The sequence below is a fragment of the Physeter macrocephalus genome, chromosome 6 (genome assembly GCF_002837175.3).
Source record: "Physeter macrocephalus isolate SW-GA chromosome 6, ASM283717v5, whole genome shotgun sequence".
NCBI lineage: Eukaryota > Metazoa > Chordata > Mammalia > Artiodactyla > Physeteridae > Physeter > Physeter macrocephalus.
In genome coordinates, this window is record NC_041219.1 from 89,195,776 (window position 1) to 89,214,466 (window position 18,691).

General features: G+C 50.1%; 1 protein-coding gene across 1 annotated transcript in view; it reads right to left on the minus strand.

Annotated features, from left to right (window-relative positions):
- The window catches only part of FAIM2 (Fas apoptotic inhibitory molecule 2), a 30,363-nt gene extending 26,203 nt beyond the window's left edge, over positions 1-4,160 (minus strand). Inside the window, exons 1-2 of the mRNA XM_007107480.2 lie at positions 4,146-4,160; positions 441-636 (exon numbers count right to left, since the gene is read on the minus strand). Coding sequence (XP_007107542.1) covers positions 441-636; positions 4,146-4,160 — 211 coding nt within the window. The remainder of the gene's footprint in view (positions 1-440; positions 637-4,145) is intronic.
- Positions 4,161-18,691: the final 14,531 nt, after the last annotated feature.

An 18,691-nucleotide genomic window follows, 5' to 3' on the forward strand; every position in this document is an offset into this window, starting at 1 on the left:
CAGCATGTCAGCAAACTGCACCCACACTCATAGGGAGCCAGCCCCAGCTGAGGTCACAGTTAGCTGTAGCCTCGTACTACTCCTTCCTGTGTCCACTCTGACCTCTCTCACTCCCTCTCTGCATCCCTTTCTTCTAGACCAGCCCCTGGTTTTTCCCCCCATCTGTCCCCTTTTTTTGCCCTAGGTTGGTGACTTGAAAAAGCCCCTCTTCCCCATCCAAGAGAACTATGACTGCAGAAACTGTATCACTCCACTTCTTCATGGAGTTCTCCCTGACCTACCCTCAGAACAGTCCTCCAAATCCCAAACCTTTGACATCAGAGCCTCATACAACAACCACACAGTGCGTCTGTTTCTGGGCAACTTCTTCCTCTGCAGGTTTTCCATCTGGGCCCACCACTCCCCCTGATGCTCCAGCCTCCAGGAGCTGAGAGACTTACTAGGGTCCACATAGGCCCAGCTGGGGTGGAGAGGCACAGCCGAGGGGGCTGGTGGGAAGACTCCTGCCTTCAGCCCCTCCCCAGAGGTGGCCTCCTCATAGGAGGGTGGGGCCGAAGGCACTGCTGGAGACTCCTTCTTCTCACCATTCGCCTGCTGCTGCCCCTCTGTCCCGGGGGCCTTGTTAGCCACAGAGAGCTGTGGAGTAGAGGCAGAGAGAGACAGTCACCAGGGAGAGGGCACCTTCTAAGTCCTCTTCCCCAGCCCCTCAATTTCTGGAACTTCCATGGGTACTTTCTCACCTGCACTAGGAACGGCAGTGGTGCAGACAAGAACCTCCCTATTTTATGTGGGGTATATATACAATGGAATATTATTCAGCCTTAAAAAAGAAGGAATTCCTGTCATTTGCAACAACATGGATGAACCTGGAGGACATCACGCTAAGTGAAATAAGCCGGACACACAACGACAAAAACTGCAGGATCTCACTTATATGTGGAATCTAAAATTGTCGAACTCGTAGAAGCACAGAGTAGAATGGTGGTTGCCAGGGTCTGGGGGGTGGGGGGAATGGGGAGATACTGGTCAAAGGGCACAAAGTTTCAGTTATGCACGATGAAGAAGTTCTGGAGATCTAATTACAGCCTGGTGACTATAGTTAACAATACTGTATTGTGTACTTGAAATTTGCTGAGAGGGTAGATCATAAGTGTTCTTGCCACACACACGCACACAGAAGGTAACTATGTGAAGTGATGGATGTGTTAACTAGCTTGATTGTGGTAATCATTCCGCAAGTTATATGTATATCAAAATATCACACACCTTAGATATATACAATTTCTATTTGTCAATTATACCCCAATAAATCTGGAAAGAAAAGAATCTCCCTATTTTACAGATGGGAGAACTGAGCTCCAGGGGGTTCAGGGCTGGCCAGGGGCACACAATGGAGCTGGGATAAGAACTGAGGAAGGAGAAAATTCTTAGGAGAGCCCACCATTGGTGGTCACTGTCCCCGGGGCAGGGACTGGCGCTATACGGTTCCACTGTTTCCCTAGGGTCCAGGGAAGGGCCTGGCACAGAGTAGTAGGCCCTTAAAAGTATAACTGAATGAAAGGTCCTCTCATTGCATCTCCCCGCTACCTTGCTCGTTGTATTTTGACCCCTGTTTTTTTTTTTTTTTTTTTTTTTTTTTTGCAGTACACGGGCCTCTCACTGCTGTGGCCTCTTCCATTGCGGAGCACAGGCTCCGGACGCGCAGGCTCAGCGGCCATGGCTCACAGGCCCAGCCGCTCTGCGGCATGTGGGACCTTCCCGGACCGGGGCACGAACCCGTGTCCCCTGCATCAGCAGGCGGACTCGCAACCACTGCGCCACCAGGGAAGCCCGACCCCTGTTTTTAAATGAAGGAACTGAGGATCAGAGAGGAAGAATGACTCAGAGCCACACATGGCCCACTGGGCTGCAGAGCCCAGGCACCGTCCACTGGGGCTGGCCTCCTTCTGCTGGGCTGGAGATGACCGGGGGGTGGGGATGGAAGAGCAGGGAAACAGAAAGGAGAGAGGAGAGAGAAAAAAGAGGAAGAGGGGGACTCCCCTGGCAGTCCAGTGGTTAAGACTCCATGCTTCTACTGCAGGGGGCATGGGTTCAATCCCTGGTCAGGGAACTAAGTTCCTGCATGCTGTGGGCGGTGCAGACAAAAAAAAAAAAAAGAGGAAGAGGAATGGGGGCTGCAGGGGAGCAGAGGGGCAATAGGGCCCTGGCTAAGAGTCCATTTTGGCCTCATGCTATTGGAACCTCAGCCTCTCCCTCAAACCAGAACAGAATCAGACTGTCACTGATGGAAGGGAAAGCACCTCCTCATTCAGCCCCTTCCTTCATCTTACAGATGAGGAAACTGAGGCCCAGTGGGAAATATCCCATGGCAGGTTGAAAATTCAAGTCTGTTTACACTCAAATATGGCCCTGGTTCCACAATGTGCAAGTTTAGCTTTGGTGAGGAGATAGGGGCTGGGAGGCCCCAAATGATGCCGCCAGGGAAGGGAAGATTGGGGAGGCGGGGATGGTATGAAAACTGAAACGTTGCCAAAAGGACTGAACCTCAGAAAACAAACGGGATTTAGGTCTGGTTCCAAAAAGAATGAGTTAAACCTGCAGGGCCACTGAGGAAGGCTGCAAAGTTCCTTCTTTGCGGGCAGCCCAGAGATGGACAAGCACCGGAAGGTTTCTGCTTCCATCCAGCCCTGAGGATGACTGAACTGGAGGGGTCTTTTCCATCATCAGAAAGCCTGGGAGCAAGCTGGGGGTGAGGGGCAGAGGAGGCAGGGGCAATACATTCACCTCAGGACAGGAAGCAGCGTCAGCAAAGTGACTGGTGGAGGTGGAGGTGGGAAATGGAGGGAGAGAATCCGCAGAGCGGGGAGCTCTTCATTTTCACCATGTGAACCCCACCCCTGCGTCCTTAGGGAAGGGCCTCAGAACCCAGGCCTGTGGGAGTAGGGCCCGGCCTCATCCCTCCCGCTCCCCAACCCCCTTCATCACCCAGATCAGAAGGGTCATGCCCGGGAGAATCCATTTCAGCCCACCAGAACCAAGGTTCTCTGAGCCCAGACTCAGGGCTTGTGCCTGGGAAAAGGATTATCACCTCTGAGCTCAGCCCGGTCCACATTGGTCCTCCTTACCAACAACCACCCTGCTGACCCTAGGCCCTGGCCCCCCAACATCCAGCATTACCAAGTGAAGTCTGTCCAAATGGCACGAGGTGGTATCACCCAATGACATCATTTTGAGGCCTGATGAGCTTAAAAAACAGTGAAAGGAGGGTCTGAGAGCCCAGGAAAGATGCCATTGGCTCTGAGGCTCATCTCTGAGAAAAGAAGGGGGAGTGGAGGGGAGGCCCTTCTTCTGTTTTCTCTGCCCAATCCTTAGCACCCCCAAGCAGAGGGCCAGAGGACCCTCCTTCTTTGCCCCAGGCCCTGGTGGTTGTATAATTCCACAGGCTATTGATGTTACATAACCCTACTAGGCCAGCCAAGTCTCTGCCCCAGCCCCTCCCCTACACTTCAGGCCTAAAACAGGAACAAAAAGAGATGTTTTAGTCGGTCCCATTCAGTCCTATGTCTGGCCAAAGCCAAAACAAAAATTAGAACATCCTGAAGCAGGGTTGCCATAGTAACCCCCCAACCACAGGGGCTGTATCCAGATATGGAATAATGACAGGGAGTTGGGTGTGTGGGGGGTTCTGTGGAGGGTGTAAAAGATGAGTATAATATGGTTGGGGTTGGGATTGGACAGAGTTGGGGTGCCCTGTAGGGACTGCCCCTCAGGGCTCACCCTGGGGATGCACACGCGCGCGCGCGCACACACACACACACACACACACACACACACACACACACACACACCACACGCCTAAGCTGACTCCTTAAGGGGACATGGGCGTCTGTGAAGGCTCCTGTGATGCCAAAGCAATTGGTGGAATGTAGATGGGAGGGGAGGTGAGCCTGGTGGGCAGGAAGAGGCCACAACCCATTCCTTGAAACAGGTCTTTTGGGCCTCTGACTTCAGCAGGGACCACGCAGGACCTTCGCATAAGAGCCAAGGGAGGATGCTTACAGTGGTCCTGAGAGTTTGCTTAGGATGACAGGGAGATGGGGGAACCAGAGGATGGAGGATGATGCAGGTGGGGGAGATGCCGGTACCTTTCCCTGTGTCATGGTGCCGTCTCTCCGGGAAGGGGTCCCTGAGGCAGGGGCGGCCGCTTGGGTCACCGCAGCCTGCCTGCGTCTCTTCCTTCCTCCGCGTGGGTTCTAGCAACATCCACTGCAGCCGGGCCAGGAGGACCGGAGCGTACCATCCAGGCGCGGGGAGGGGGGCGGGAGATGGGGGGAGGAGGGGGGCCAGGGCGGGCCTGGAGGCTGCGGCGGAGGCCTCTGCGGATTTGCAAGCGAAGAGGAGGAGGCGGCGCACAGCCCTTTCCTCCCGCCCCCTCCTCCCCGGTATCCTCACCCCTCAGGGACCAGGCAGCTCTGCGCTGCGGAACTGCCCAAGTGGATGGGTCCAAGCGGGCGGGAGGAGGCGCTGGGAGTCCGTGACACCCGACCAGCTGATGCTGCCTGTAACTGGAGCTGGGTGTCAGGGCCTTATCTCTCCACCATCTTTGCCGCTGACAGGCTCCGTTGTACCTCTGCCTGTTTCCCCTCCCTCTTTGGATGCGGCCCTGGTTTCTCCATCACCATCTCCCCTCTCATCATCTCTATTTCGTCATTCACGCAGGAGTGGGAAAAGTCTCCGATGTCTTGTCTACCCTACCGGCTTCTAAAAGGACCCCTGGGCCCTAAGTTCCTGTGGGCCTTTGGGCAAGCCATGTGGGCACCTCTCCTTGCCTCCCTTTTCTCACCTGTGAGATGGGAGCAAGAGGCCCCTCCCTACCTTGTCATAGAGACATGGGGCTGGGAGGATGCAGCTTGTATTTTTTTTTCAACCCTGCTGGCACATTTTACCAGATCTTTCTGGAGAGGCCTCTAGGTCTGTCTCAAAACCTCTCCAACCCCCTACATTGCTCCCTTTTTGCCTCCAGTCTCAGCCTCCACCACCCCTGTATCTGTCTCCTCCCCATTCCAGAGCCTGTCCCACCCCCTTTCCCAGTCTTATCCTTGGGACTTGGCCATCACCGGGCCTTGTTTTCTGCAGTTGCTGCAGTGTTACCGTGGCATTTGCAATCTCAAGAGCTGGGCTCGAGTCCCAATTTAGTCACCCACTGGCCGTGTGACTTTGACAAAGCCTTAACCTCTCTGAGCTGCAGCATCTCCTATGGAAAGGAGGATAACAGTGGAGCTCTGTCCATCCTAGAGTTACTGTGAGACACAGGGGTTATGATGGTGGAAGCACACTGAAGACCACAAAGGGTTGTGAGTATTTGAGTTATGATTATTTGAGGAATCTCCTGGAGCTGCCCCAGGGTGAGGACACAGAGATCTGCCTAAAAGAAGGATCTGAACCTTGTAGGATGGGATGAGAAACCAAGATCTGGTGCAGGTGGGGGTGGCCCCCTACCTTCTGCTTCCCTGTCATCTCCCAGGTGGACCCACCTAATGGCCGGTGAGATAGCAGGGTCCTGGGCCAGCAGGTAAATTGCTGAAGTCTTTTTATCACTTCTACTCACCTGGTATCTCCCACTCCATAACCACCAACTTCCAACACACTTGCTTAAACCTGGGCCTCCCTGTGCAGATGCTCTGTCAGTCCCCACACACCCAAGCCCTTCCCCACCCCCTTCCCCATCCCATCACTTTCCTCCCCAAGCCCTTCTCCTTGACCCCTTCCTCCCACAAGCTGCTCCCTGGCCCTGGCACTGCTGCTGAAGCTCTGCCCAGTATTCCAGGTTCTGACCTTCCCCTCCCTCTCTGCATCTGTATTCTGGAGCATTTTCCTTCTCCTGCTTGGCAGCTCAAGTGCCGTCTCCTCCAGGAAGCCTCCTTGGTCCCTAGTGTGGGTTAGATGCGCTCTTCTGTACTTTCATAGCGCCCTGACATAGCACCTGTCACGTGGCACTGTGGAGTTTGTCTGTTTCCCCGTTAGACTCCAAGAGATCCTATCTGTAGCAGTTTCTGTGTTGTCAGGACTGAGGACAGTGCCAGGCATGTGGAATGAATGAATCCTATTACTGTTACCCAGAAGTGCAGTGTTACACAGGGCCTGAATTTATGTAGGCCTTGGCATTTTCCTGTGTTTGTGACTCTTGCTTACTCCTTCTCTCCCCCTTCCCTCTGCTCCAGCCACGCAGTCTTCTCAGCTGTTCCTAGACTGGGCCAAGCATAGCTCAAGGCCTTTGCACTTGCTGGTCCTCTGCCTGAGATATCTACACGTCGCTGCATGGCTCGCTCCCCCACTTACTTCACTGCTCTGCTCAGACTTCACCTTATTGGGGGCGGGGGGGGTGCCTCCTGATCCTATACAAGTAGAGTGCCACCAGTGTAACCCCACCCAGCTCACTGGACAGTCCCTTTTTCCTGACTCAGCTTTATTTTTTTCCATGGCAATTGTCACCTCTGACATATAATTTTGTTAACATCTTTATTGGAGTATAATTGCTTTACAATGGTGTGTTAGTTTCTGCTTTACAACAGACTGAATCAGCTATACATATACATATATCCCTATATCTCCTCCCTCTTGCGTCTCCCTCCCACCCTCCCTATCCCAACCCCCCATCCCACCCCTCTAGGTGGTCACAAAGCACCGACCTGATCTCCCTGTGCTATGTGGCTGCTTCCCACTAGCTATCTATTTTACATTTGGTAGTGTATATATCTGACATATAATTTTTCTTAATTTTTTGGTCTCTCTCTCTCTCTCTCTCTCTCTCTCCCCCCCCCCCATCAACTATATGAGAGGATGCATTTTTTGCACTACACCCTTGGGTTAAAATAGTGCCTGGCACGGATGTAGTGGGTGCTTGGTAAATGTTTGGCTGAGTAAAGGGCAACATTATATACAATCCGTATATTCCTCAGACATTTTGACATTGTCAGTGCTATGATGTTTCTCAGATGTTGGACTCTATGACTTTGACATCACTTATATGTCCCGTTATGTGGTCTTCAGACATCACCCAGATGTTGCAATGTTTGTCTATCACTTTGCTGGCCTCTGGAGGCAGTGAGGTCTGGTGATCAAGAGCACGGACTTCAGAGTCAGGTAGCCTCAGTTCTGATTCCAGCTTCTCCACTTGAAGGCTGTATGACTCCGGACAAGTTAGTTCCCCTCTCAGAGCCTCAGTTTCCTCATTTATAAAATGGGGGATAGTGATAGTACTGACTTCACAAGGCTGCAGATAGGTTTAAATGATAATATATGTGAAGGGCTTCACACAGTGACCAGCACATAATAAGCTCTCAGCGTAAGTGAGCTATTAGCCTTAGGAGTTCCACAAATGTTGTTTAATGAAATAATTAATTTCCACCCTCATAAAGCAGCTTGGCTCCACTGTTATTCATTCATCACGTGTGTCGCGCCTATCTCTGTGCGACACACTGTGGTAGATGCTCTGGTGGTTCAAAGAGGAATCAGACCTGCAGCCTTTCCTCAAGGAAGAACGATCCATCACGCATTCAGAACTCACCCCCGTGCAGTGCCGGGGCCGGAACCGGTGCCGTCAGAGAGGTTAGAAGACAGGGTGCCTGAGGGGAGCCAGGAACAGTGAGGGGCTCCCCAGGGGAGTTGGGAGCTTGTTGGGGTCACATCCTTGAATCCCTAGCCCAGGGAATGGGCTTTATTCTGTTAGCATGAAGTAGGGAAATGGGGCTGGGGGAGAAGGGGCAGGTTTCAAGGTTTTTTGAGCAGGGCATGCTCCAGAAAGACCACACTGCTGGAGTCATTTTTGCCATTAAAGCATTTTCTTAAACGAGAAGGATAGAAGGATGCATCTGTGAGCAACACGTGGGAGGGACTGAATGAGGAAGAGACTGGAGGTGCAGAGACAAGCAAGGAGACTTTGGGAGAGGTCCCGTGAGGGGCGCTCAGAGCCCAGACTTGAGAGCAGGCTGCCTGGGCTCAAGTCCAGGCGCTGGGTAAAATGCTTCACTTCTCTGTGCCTCCGTTTCCTCGTCTGTGAAATGAAGGTTATGAGTTAGTATTGGTAAAGCACTCAGAACAGGACTAGGCATATAACAAGTGCTCCATATGTGTTTGGTAATTTTAAAGTGAGACAAACAATCCAGGGGCAGAAAAGATGGAGAGAGGCAATCGGCTTGGGGCAGGATTGACAGGACTTGAGAAGAGGCTGGACATAGATAAGGGGTGAAAGGACATCAGAAGAGATAGGGACTTGGGGGCTGAGTCTCTGGGCGAATGGTGCCATTATGAGAAGGGAGGAAGGTGCTGATGTGCTCAGATGGGGTCAGGTTGAGTTTGTGGTGCCCGTGGGACATCCAGGTGGAGAAGTCCCATAGGCAGTCGGCAAGAGGTCCAGGCAGGGCCTTACACAGCTCAGGGGGCAGCATGCACTGGATTCTAGGGGAACACCACTGCCCCTTCTGCCCAGGAGCCCAGCCCTGGGGCCTCACGGAGTCGAGCAATGGGGGTGCCGGGGACTGAGCGGCCACTGGCCATTATTAGAATGTGGGCAGTGGGGCTCCCCTGGTGGCGAAGTGGTTGAGAGTCTGCCTGCCGATGCAGGGGACACGGGTTCGTGCCCCGGTCCGGGAAGATCCCACATGCCGCGGAAAGGATAGGCCCGTGAGCCATGGCCGCTGAGCCTGTGCGTCCGGAGCCTGTGCTCCGCAACGGGAGAGGCCACAACAGTGAGAGGCCCACGTACCGCAAAAAAAAAAAAAAAAAAAAAAAAAATCTTAGAATGTGGGCAGTGGCTGAATCACAGAGTATGTGAAGACATCCCTGGAGAGCGAGGCCAAGGAAGGAAGGGGGGGTCGAGCAGGCCTGGAGCAGCACCTGGGGGATGGGGGAAATGGAAGGAAGTTCTTTCCTGCCTCCAGAATTCCCATCACCGTCTTCGACCACCAAGCTGAGGTGGGAGTGGAGAGATTCGAAGACCATGCCTCAGTGTCTTCAGGGCTGCTCCTCGGGCAGGGGAGCATGTGGGCTCCAGCTGTTTCCTTTCCTTCCCTTCAGGCTCACACTGTGGCGGCCCATCCCGAACCTTGTTCTGCTGTGGTTGCCAGCTAGCTCCGTTTGGGGCAGGTGCCAGGGGAGGAGGCCGATGGTGTGGACAGAGGCGTCAGTTCTCATTTTACAGCCGTAGAAGCGAAAGGCTAAAGAGGGTGAGCGACTAACCCAAAGTTACATGACATGTTGGGGGCCAAGCCAAGGTAAGAGGCATGAATGTACCCCAGCAGGGGACCATCAGCCCAAGAGTGATTCAGTGGCAACACTTAGACTGGGTGAGGGGGAGGAGCTGGGCGTTCCCAGGCTTCCTAGGTGGGCAGAATCAGAGCTAGCCAGTCACCTCTCCCCAGACCCTCCCCCGTATCCCCCATACACTCAAGCCTGCACACCCAGCTTGCAGCAGCTCCTGCACCGGAGGGTGAAGAGAGAACCGCAGAGGCAAGGTCTAGAGCCCGGGTGGCTCACAGTAGGCAGATTTCAGGCTGGGCTGCAAGAGGTGGTGGTCCGGGCCAGCTCTGGCGTACCAATGCACCCCCTGTGTATACCTGGGCCTCAGCCGCGGTTGCCTCCCACAGATTTCGAAACCTGTCACTGCCCTGCAGGTCCCTGGCCCCCTACCCCTCTCATTGGTATCCTTACAGGCCCTTTCTACCTCCCCTCCCCCCTTCCCATCCCCCCTCAGCCCTACAGCAAAGAGCCTGACATCCTGTCCTGGCCATTCGTAACCTGGTTGCACAACCCCTTTGTGCAGGGGTGTCCATTCCTGCCTTCCCCTCCCCTCACCCCAGGACACACTGCCTCCCCAGGTACGGTCTCCGAAGCTCAGGGACATGAAATCTTTGGCAAGCACCAACACCCTGAATCACCCTTCTTCCCAGCTGCAAGGGTGGCTTATGGAGTGAAACCGCATTCTTGATGCTCTTGGCAGTGCTGAGTGCCTTGAGAAGTCATTCCTTCCCCTGGGTCTTGGTGTGGGCGCCTGCCCTCCCTGATTCCTGGGGTGGTCACAGGTTGTACAATCACTTGTTGTGTTCCGTGTGCTGCGCGTGTGCATTTCTGCTTCTCCACCAGATGGAAAGCGCCTTAAATGTAGGACTGTGTTATCTTGATCCTTTCAGCACCCACACCATCTCTTCCACCTGCTAGAGTTCAGTCGTGAAGAATACAGGTTTTGGATCCAGGTCCATCTGGGTGCAAATTCTGACCTTGCCACTTATCACATAAGTGACCTTAGGCGAGTCATTAAACCTCTCGGAGCTTAGTAATGGACATCCATTAATTAATTCACTCATCCAACCAACATTTACTGAGGGCCTACTACATCTCAAGCACTCATGTATATATAGCAGCGAACACAAAAGATGCAATTCTCAGCCCTGCGGGGTCTATTTCTTAGTGGGGAATATTAGTGCTTATCTCATAGGGCGATTGTGAGGACTCAATGAGCCGCCATATGGAAAAGGCTTAGCACAGTGCCTGACACAGTAGGCATGACACACAGGAGCTGTTGTGGTGAACATGCCTTCAGGACGATTTACCGAGAACTTACTGTGAGCCAGCTCCACGCTGGGTGTCAGGGAGACATAGGTGCAGAACACCCATCCGTGCCCTCGAGGAACTCACAGTCTAACACACCTACTATGTAACAATGGGCAACATCTCCATCATTGTTCAGAAGCCTGTAACCAACACCAGCTTATATTGCATAACACAAAGAACCATAAAGTTCTAGAATGTCAGGTATAGCAGAGACTGCTGTTTGTCCCCCAGTATCCTTCAGACAAAGCCATGCACGACTGATGGTTATTAACACTATGGTTTGGGGAGGTTCAGAAAGAGGTGTGGTTATATTTGGTTGGGAGATCAGAAGGGATTGGGAGAGGTGGCTTTTCAACTGCATCTGGAACAAAAAAGTAAAATTTAATAGACAGAGACCGTGGTGGCAGAAATAGGAAGGGAGGCCCTTCAGCAGAGGAGAATGGCACACAAAGGCATGGAGAAAGGAAAATGTGAGGCACCAATTTTGTGCTAATCCCAAGATGGCCTAGCCTAGGGTGAGGTTGGAGGCTGATCTAGGGAAGGCAGCTGTATTCACTCACAGGCACAGGGACAACTGCCCAAGAGGTGGGGTTTGATGGACCCCCGTCCCAGCCTGCCCTTGGCCAAGAGGACACCAGGCTCAAGATTCCACCATTAGAAATTCATTTCTTTTGGTAAGCATTCAGCCTCCAGGAGGTTGCTAGCAGGGGGCAAATCATCCCCACAGGAATAACATGGAAAGATGGTTCTGGGCCATGAGAGGAATGGTGGGGAAAAGAGACCTAGGAACAGTGGAGAACAGGGTGATGTGACTGCGGGAATAATAATAATAATAATAATAATAATAATAGCTAACTCTTATTGAGCACTTAAATGCTAGGCACTGAGCTAAGTGTGCTACATGGATTGTTTCATTTACTCTTTGACAACAGAAGTAGGTCCTCTTATCTCCATTTTATAGATGAGGAAACTGAGACTTGGCGAGGTGAAGTGACTTGCCCAAGGTCTCCCACAGCTGGCAGTCAGCAGCCAGAGCCCAGAGACGAGCTCTCAGCCACATGGGGTCCTGCCTCAGATACTGATTTTCTAACCAGTTAGATGGGGCTAGTGGCACCTCCTCCACTGAGCCAAAAGTAAAACTCCCTGAGTGGTGCGACATGCTGTAGGTCTTCACATGTGCCATGTCCCTTCCCTTTCTCCTGAGTGGAAAGCTCTGTTTCATGAGCCAGGAGTCTCGTAAATATTTCAGTGGTGTCTGTGTGGTCGAGGCTGGGCAGCCTGTTCTCTGCAGCACTTGTGATAGGTCTGGGAGATGTCCCAGACCTGCTGCAAGTATTTGATCAGCCTCGGTTAAAAAAAGAAAAAAAAAAAAAGACCTTTTCCTGGAACAGCTGACAGAGATGATAGTCGCTAGCACAAGACAGATCTGCAGACTTTTTCTGGAGAGAGTCCAGAGCATGAGCCGGCCCAGGGTCCCATTTCCCAAGCAGGGTCCCATTTCCCAGGCTGTCCGGCTGCCAAGCCCGACAGCCATCCGTGGGCCCCTCCTTCCAACCCGGACACTGTGCCGAGGGCTCTGTCACACTTGGGGGAAGGGCTGCAGCGAGCCCAGAAAAGAAAAGGGGCACAGGTGGTGCCCCTACAGCAGGGGTGGAAGCTAGAACTGAGGGCAAGTTGACCTGGGTCAGTGCCTCTGGAGCACTTTGACTTCGTTTTAAAAAAAAAAAAAAAAAAAAAAAACTTTGTTGTGGTAAGAACACTTAACATGAGATCTACCTTCTTAACCAATTTTTAAGGGCACAATCCAGTGTTGTTAGCTGTAGGCACAATATTATATAGGGGATGTCTAGAACTTATTCTTCTTGCATAACTGAAACTTGGTACTCATTAATTAGCAACTCTCCACTGCTCCCTTCCCCCAGCTCCTGGCAGCCGCCATTCGACACTCTGCTTCTATGAGTTTGACTTTTAGATACCTCACAAAAGGGAATCATGCGGCATTTCTCCTTCTGCAATTGACTTATTTCATTGAACATAATGTCCTCAAGTTTCATCCATGTTGTCACATATAGCAGAATTTCCTTCTTTTTAAGGTCGAATAATACTTTACTATATATACATATAAATCACATTTTCTCTATCCATTTATGCATGGATGGACATTTAGGTTGTTTCCACATCTCGGCTATTGTGAATAATGCTGTAATGAACGTGGGAGTCTAAATATCTCTTTGAGATCCTAATTTCAGTTCTTTTGGATAAACACCCAGAAGTGGGATTGCTGGATCATATGGTAGTTCTAGTTTTAATTTTTTGAGGAATTGCCCTACTGTTTCCATAGTGGCTGCACCATTTTACATTCCTCCCAACAGTGTACAAGGGTTCCAGGTCCTCAACATCCTAACCAACATTTGTTATCGGGTTTTTTTTTTTTTAATAATAGCCCTCCTAACAATTGTGATGTGGTATCTCATTGTATTTTTGATTTGCATTTCCCTGATGATTAGTGATATTGAGTATATTTTCATATGCTTTTTGGCCATTTGTATGTCTTCTTTGGAGAAATGTCTATTCAATTCCTTTGCCTATTTAAAAAAAATTTTATTGAAGTATAGTTGATTTACAATGTTGTGTTATTTTCTGCTGTACAGCAAAGTGAATCAGTTATACATATACATATATCTACTATATTTTAGATTCTTTCCCCATATAGGTCATTACAGAGTATTGAGTAGAGTTCCCTATGCAATACGGTAGGTTCTTACTAGTTATCTATTTTACACTTGATCTTAGCCAAAAGGCCGAGAAGCGATAGTTATCTATTTTATATATAGTAGTGTGTATATGTCAATCCCAATCTCCCAATTTATCCCTCCTCCCCTTTCCCCCCTACCTTTGCCTATGTTTTAATCAAGGTTATCTGGGGCTTTTTTGCTACCGAGACAGTATGAAAAGCGAATGTAAAATATCTTATTCATAAACTTTTATATTGACTACATATTGAAGTGATAATATTTTAGCTATATTGGGTTAAATAAAATAAATTCTACTTGCTTTTTTTGCTTTTTTCATGTGGATATTAAAACAATTTAAATTACAAATGTGGGACTTCCCTGGTGGTCTAGTGGTTGAGAATCCGCCTTCCAATGCAGGGGACGCAGGTTCGGTCTCTAGTCAGGGAACTAGGATCCCACATGCCATGGGGCAACTGCCCTTGCGCCACAACTACAGAGCCCATCCTTTCTGGAGCCCACGCACCACAACTAGAGAGAAGCCGGTGCACCATAAGAAAGGATCAAAGAAGGTCCTGCGTGCTGCAATGAACACCCGACGCAGCCAAAAATAAGTAAATAAATTTATTTATTTATTTATTTTTGGCTGCGTCGGGTCTTCGTTGCTGCGCACGGGCTTTCTCTAGTTGCGGCGAGCGGGGGCTACTCTTCGTTGCAGCGCGCGGGCTTCTCACTGCAGTGGCTTCTCTTGTTGCGGAGCACGGGCTCTAGGCCCGCGGGCTTCAGTAGTTGTGGCACACGGGCTCTAGAGCGCAGGCTCCGTTGTTGCGGCGCACGGGCTTGGTGGCTCTGCGGCATGTGGGATCTTCCCGGACCAGGGCTCGAACCCGTGTCCCCTGCATTGGCAGGCGATTCTTAACCACTGCCCCACCAGGGAAGCCCAAATAAATTTTTTTTAAGTAAAAAAATAAAAACAACATTACAAACGTGCATTTGTGTCTCACTTATTTCTTTCTATTGAACTGTGCTGATCTAGACTGAACCATTCCCCACTGCCCACTCTTCTGAGGGAAAACCCATGGGGAGATGCTATGGGGGAGACTCAGACGGAGAGGGACTGTGACATGTTGAGATAAGATCCATCCAGACTAGGCTGGAGATGGGGAGGGATGTGCAGGGGGATAGCTGTGCTGATGAGGCTCCCAGAAGAGGGGAGTTTGGAGCAGGTATTTTCTCTTTCACATTCATATTTGTCTGTTCATATGTCTGCCTCCCTAGAAGACTATGAGCTCCCTGAGATAAATAAGAGCTTGTTTTATTCATCTTCACATCTTCAGTGCCAAGCACAGTGCCTACCATAGAGTGAGTGCTTGAAAACAGGCACTGCATTAATGAATGAGGCAAGGAATAGGATGGGGAGAGAATCCAGACAGCAGAGGATGGTGCTGAGATGCTGCCAGGCCCGCCTGGGTGGGTACAGCCCTTGGAATATTTGGAGATTTTCATTCTTAAATCTTTAAATGATAATCTCCAGAGAACAGCCAGGCCAGACTCGTATATATTCCTTAGGAGCTGAAGACAACCGGGAACAGCCAGTGAGGACACCCCGAGGTCATTGCATCCAGCCTCCTGCCTCTTTGCTCCCTGCAAGGGAGCAGATTCCTCCCCCTCCTGCAGTCAGCCCTCTAGCTCTGGCCTGGTGCTTCCCCAGGTGTGCACACGTGCCTGGGGTAGAGTTCAGCAGGTTCAGCGACTCCTGTCTGGCACAGCTCTGCCTCCATCTCAAGCCAGGACCCCACCCTTGCCCAATTCATGGATCAGCACCTTTCTCACACACCTCGTCTCGAGGTGGGGTCCAGTTCCCAGGTTCCCACAGCCCCCAGCCTCAGCGAGCCTCTTCTGCCCAGCAGCAGGCAAGGTAGGGAGGCAGCAGGCTCAGGGAGGGCTTGAGGATACAGAAAGGACCCCAGAGGAGCTCAGAGGAATGGATGGTTAGTGCTGCGTGTTGAGAGCAGCCTATTGTGGAACTTAAGCACTGGGGTTCCGGAGCTGGAACACCTGGGTTTAAATCTCAGCTCCTCCACTTGCTGTGTGTGACCTTGGGCAAGTTAGCTAACCGCTTTAGACCTTAGCTTCCTCACCTCGAAAATGGGCACAATACAGGTCCCCTGCCCATAGGGCGGTTCAGAGATTCCATGACCGAAAACAAATCAAGGACTTAGAACCGTGCCTGGCACACGGTAAGCACTCAATGTTAGAAGTAGTCTAGCTCCATCACTTCACATTTGGGGAAATGAGGCCCAAAGAAGAGTAATAACTAGGCATAGTTAGTGAGACAAAATGGTTTTGTATCATTCAGTTTTTTCTTTTCATTTTTATTATGGAAATTTTTTAACATACAAAAATGAAGTAATAATATGATGAACTCATTACGAAGTAGGGTACTCATTACCCTATTTCAACGATTATCAGGCCACTGAGTTTCATCTATACCCCCAACATACCCCTGGTGGGTTATTTTTGGCTGTCCATGCGCAGCACGCAGGACCTTAGTTCCCTGACCAGGGATCAAACCCGCACCCCCTGCAGTGGAAGCGTGGAGTCTCAACCACTTGGACGGCCAGGGAAGTCCACCCCTGGGTTCTTTTGAAGCAAATCTCAGCCATTGTATCTTTTCATCTGTAAACATTTCAGTATGTGTCTCTAACAGAAAAGGACTTAAAAATAGCCACATCACCATTATTACTAAAATATTCACAATAATATGTCCATATCATCAAATATCCAATCACTGTTCAAATTCTCTAATTGTCTCATTTCTAAAACAATTTGTTTAAATCAGAGTCCAAATAAAATCTCTATATGGCAAATGATTGCTGTCTCTTTTAAACTATAGGTTCCCCCTTTTCCTCTTTTTTTCCACCCCTTACAATATGTTTGTTGCAGAAACCAGGTCATTTGTTCTGTAGAGTTTCCCACTGTCTGGAGTTTTGTTGCACCTCTCTGTCTAGAGGCTCGATGTGATTCAGGTTCAATATATGGGACAATAACCCCGTAGGCGGTGGTGTGTTCTTCCATCGCAGAGACAATGTGAGCAGTGCTGCTGGTCAGTTCTTGCCTCCGGTATTTCATTAGGGGTTGCAGAATAGTGAGATTCCATCTTCCTCCGCGTTTAATAGCTAAAATTCTCTTTTTAAAAAATAAATTTATTTATTTATTATTTATTTTTGGCTGGGTTGGGTCTTCGTTGCTGCGCAGGCTTTCTCTAGTTGTGGCGAGCGGGGGCTACTCTTCGTTGCAGTGTGCAGCGTCTCATTGCTGTGGCTTCTCTTGCTGCAGAGCACGGGCTCTAGGCTCTCGGGCTTCAGTAGTTTTTGCACACGGGCTCAGTAGTTGTGGCACTCAGGTTTAATAGTGTGGCTCACGGGCTCTAGAGCGCAGGCTCAGTAGTTGTGGTGCACGGGCTTAGTTGCTCCGCGGCATGTGGGATCTTCCAAGACCAGGGCTCAAACCCGTGTCCCCTGCATTGGCAGGCGGATTCTTAACCACTGCACCACCAGGGAAGTCCCTAAAATTCTTTTACTAAGAGAAACTTGCCTCTCTCAACTATTTGGTTAACCTGAGTTAACTTTTATAAACTATACAGGAAAAGCAGATCAGTGCTTGATTCTTTTCCCTTTATTTACAGTTTCCAAACTAATGAGTTTGGAAATGTTGGATTTCCAACATTTGAGTTTGGAAATGTTGGATTTCCAACATCCAATGTTAGATGCTTCCTTAGCATCCCCAAAAGTGATCGATTTTTTAAAAAAATCATGAACTCGTGAATTTAAATATATTTGAAGTGTTTCAAATCATTACCACTATAGTTAGGATATATTTTAAAACTTGTGGGCTGAAATTTATTGAATGAGGGTAATAAAAATAAAGGTAACTGTGGGAAAGCCGAGAGAACTCCAGCTCTGGAGGCAAACAACCCAGAGGTGGAATCCTGGCTCTACTATTTACAAGCTTGGTGACCTTGGTCGAGTTACTTAATTTCTCTTTCTATTTCCTCATGCCCCAAAGAGGAAAATGGTTAGTAATAACTAATATTTATTGAGTGTTTACCATCTTCCAAGCATAGTGCTAAGGTCTTTAAAGACATAATGGCACGTAATCCTCATATCAGCTCCATGAGTTAGGAGCTATTATCATCCCCATTTTAGAGATGAGGAGGAAACTAAAATGTAAATTGGTTGAGCAATTTGTCAAGGTTGCACACCTAGAAAGAAGTGGAACAGGGACTTGAACCCAGGGCAGTCTGGCTCCAAAGCACACCGTCATCTAATGGTTATTGCGAAAGATCTGAGCTGGTGATGATCATTCATCGTATGCCTACTGCATGCCAGGCACTTGGCCTGACTCCATAGCTCACACTCTTAGCCGGTACCCTATTTTCATGGTGTTGGCCTGTGGTTGGTGCATAATTAGTGAGAATTATTGGTGGTTGTAGAAGTAACCACCGTGGAAGTGAGGGATGGAGCAAGGAACTAACCAGGAAAAGGGCAGGCCCTGGGAAAGTCAGGGCGAGCAGGCCTATCATTGCCCCTTGGCACTTCCCCTCAGAAATGGAGCACAGTCAGGTCTGGCACATGGGAAAGGGGGCAAAACTTCTGTTGCAGCTGTGCTCTCTCCCTCCCCAGGCTCCCCTTCAACTGCTGAGATACAGGCCTCTTGCCTCAGAATGCAGCTTTTCTTGGTGGGTTCTATGTCCACTGCCCTTATGGTTCTCATCCTAATTCCTTTGTTAATCAGTAAGGGCAGGAAAGTTCCCTCTGCTTCCCCAGAGAGGCCTGGGTGGCCCTCGAGTAGTTTTAGAGGGCAGTCCAGGTCCTACCTGGCTGGTAGGGAGGGCAGAGATCCTGGGTGCAGCTTGGAGGGGGGAGGTATCAATAAGAATACCAAGAGCAGCATTTCCTCACAGTGTCCAGAAAAGGTATGTCTTTATTTATTTATTTTTTTTTGGCTACACCTCTTGGCATGTGGGATCTTAGTTCCCTGACCAGGAATTGAACCTGCACCCCCTGCACTGGAAGCACAGAGACTTAACCACTGGACTGCCAGGGAAGTCCCAGGTGGGTCTTCTTAATATCTCCATTTTGCAGATGAGCAAACTGAGGCTAAGAGAGGTTAAACAACTTTGCCTGAGGCAGGTGGCAGATCCAGGAATCTAATCCAGGCTGCCCAACTCCATATTGGGTACAGACAGACAAGGAAGCAGGATATTGTGGAGGCAGGCGATGCTGAAGTTCTCTGGGTAGCGAAAGGAGGAGAGCATTCCGGGCAGGAGGAACGGTTTATGAGACGGT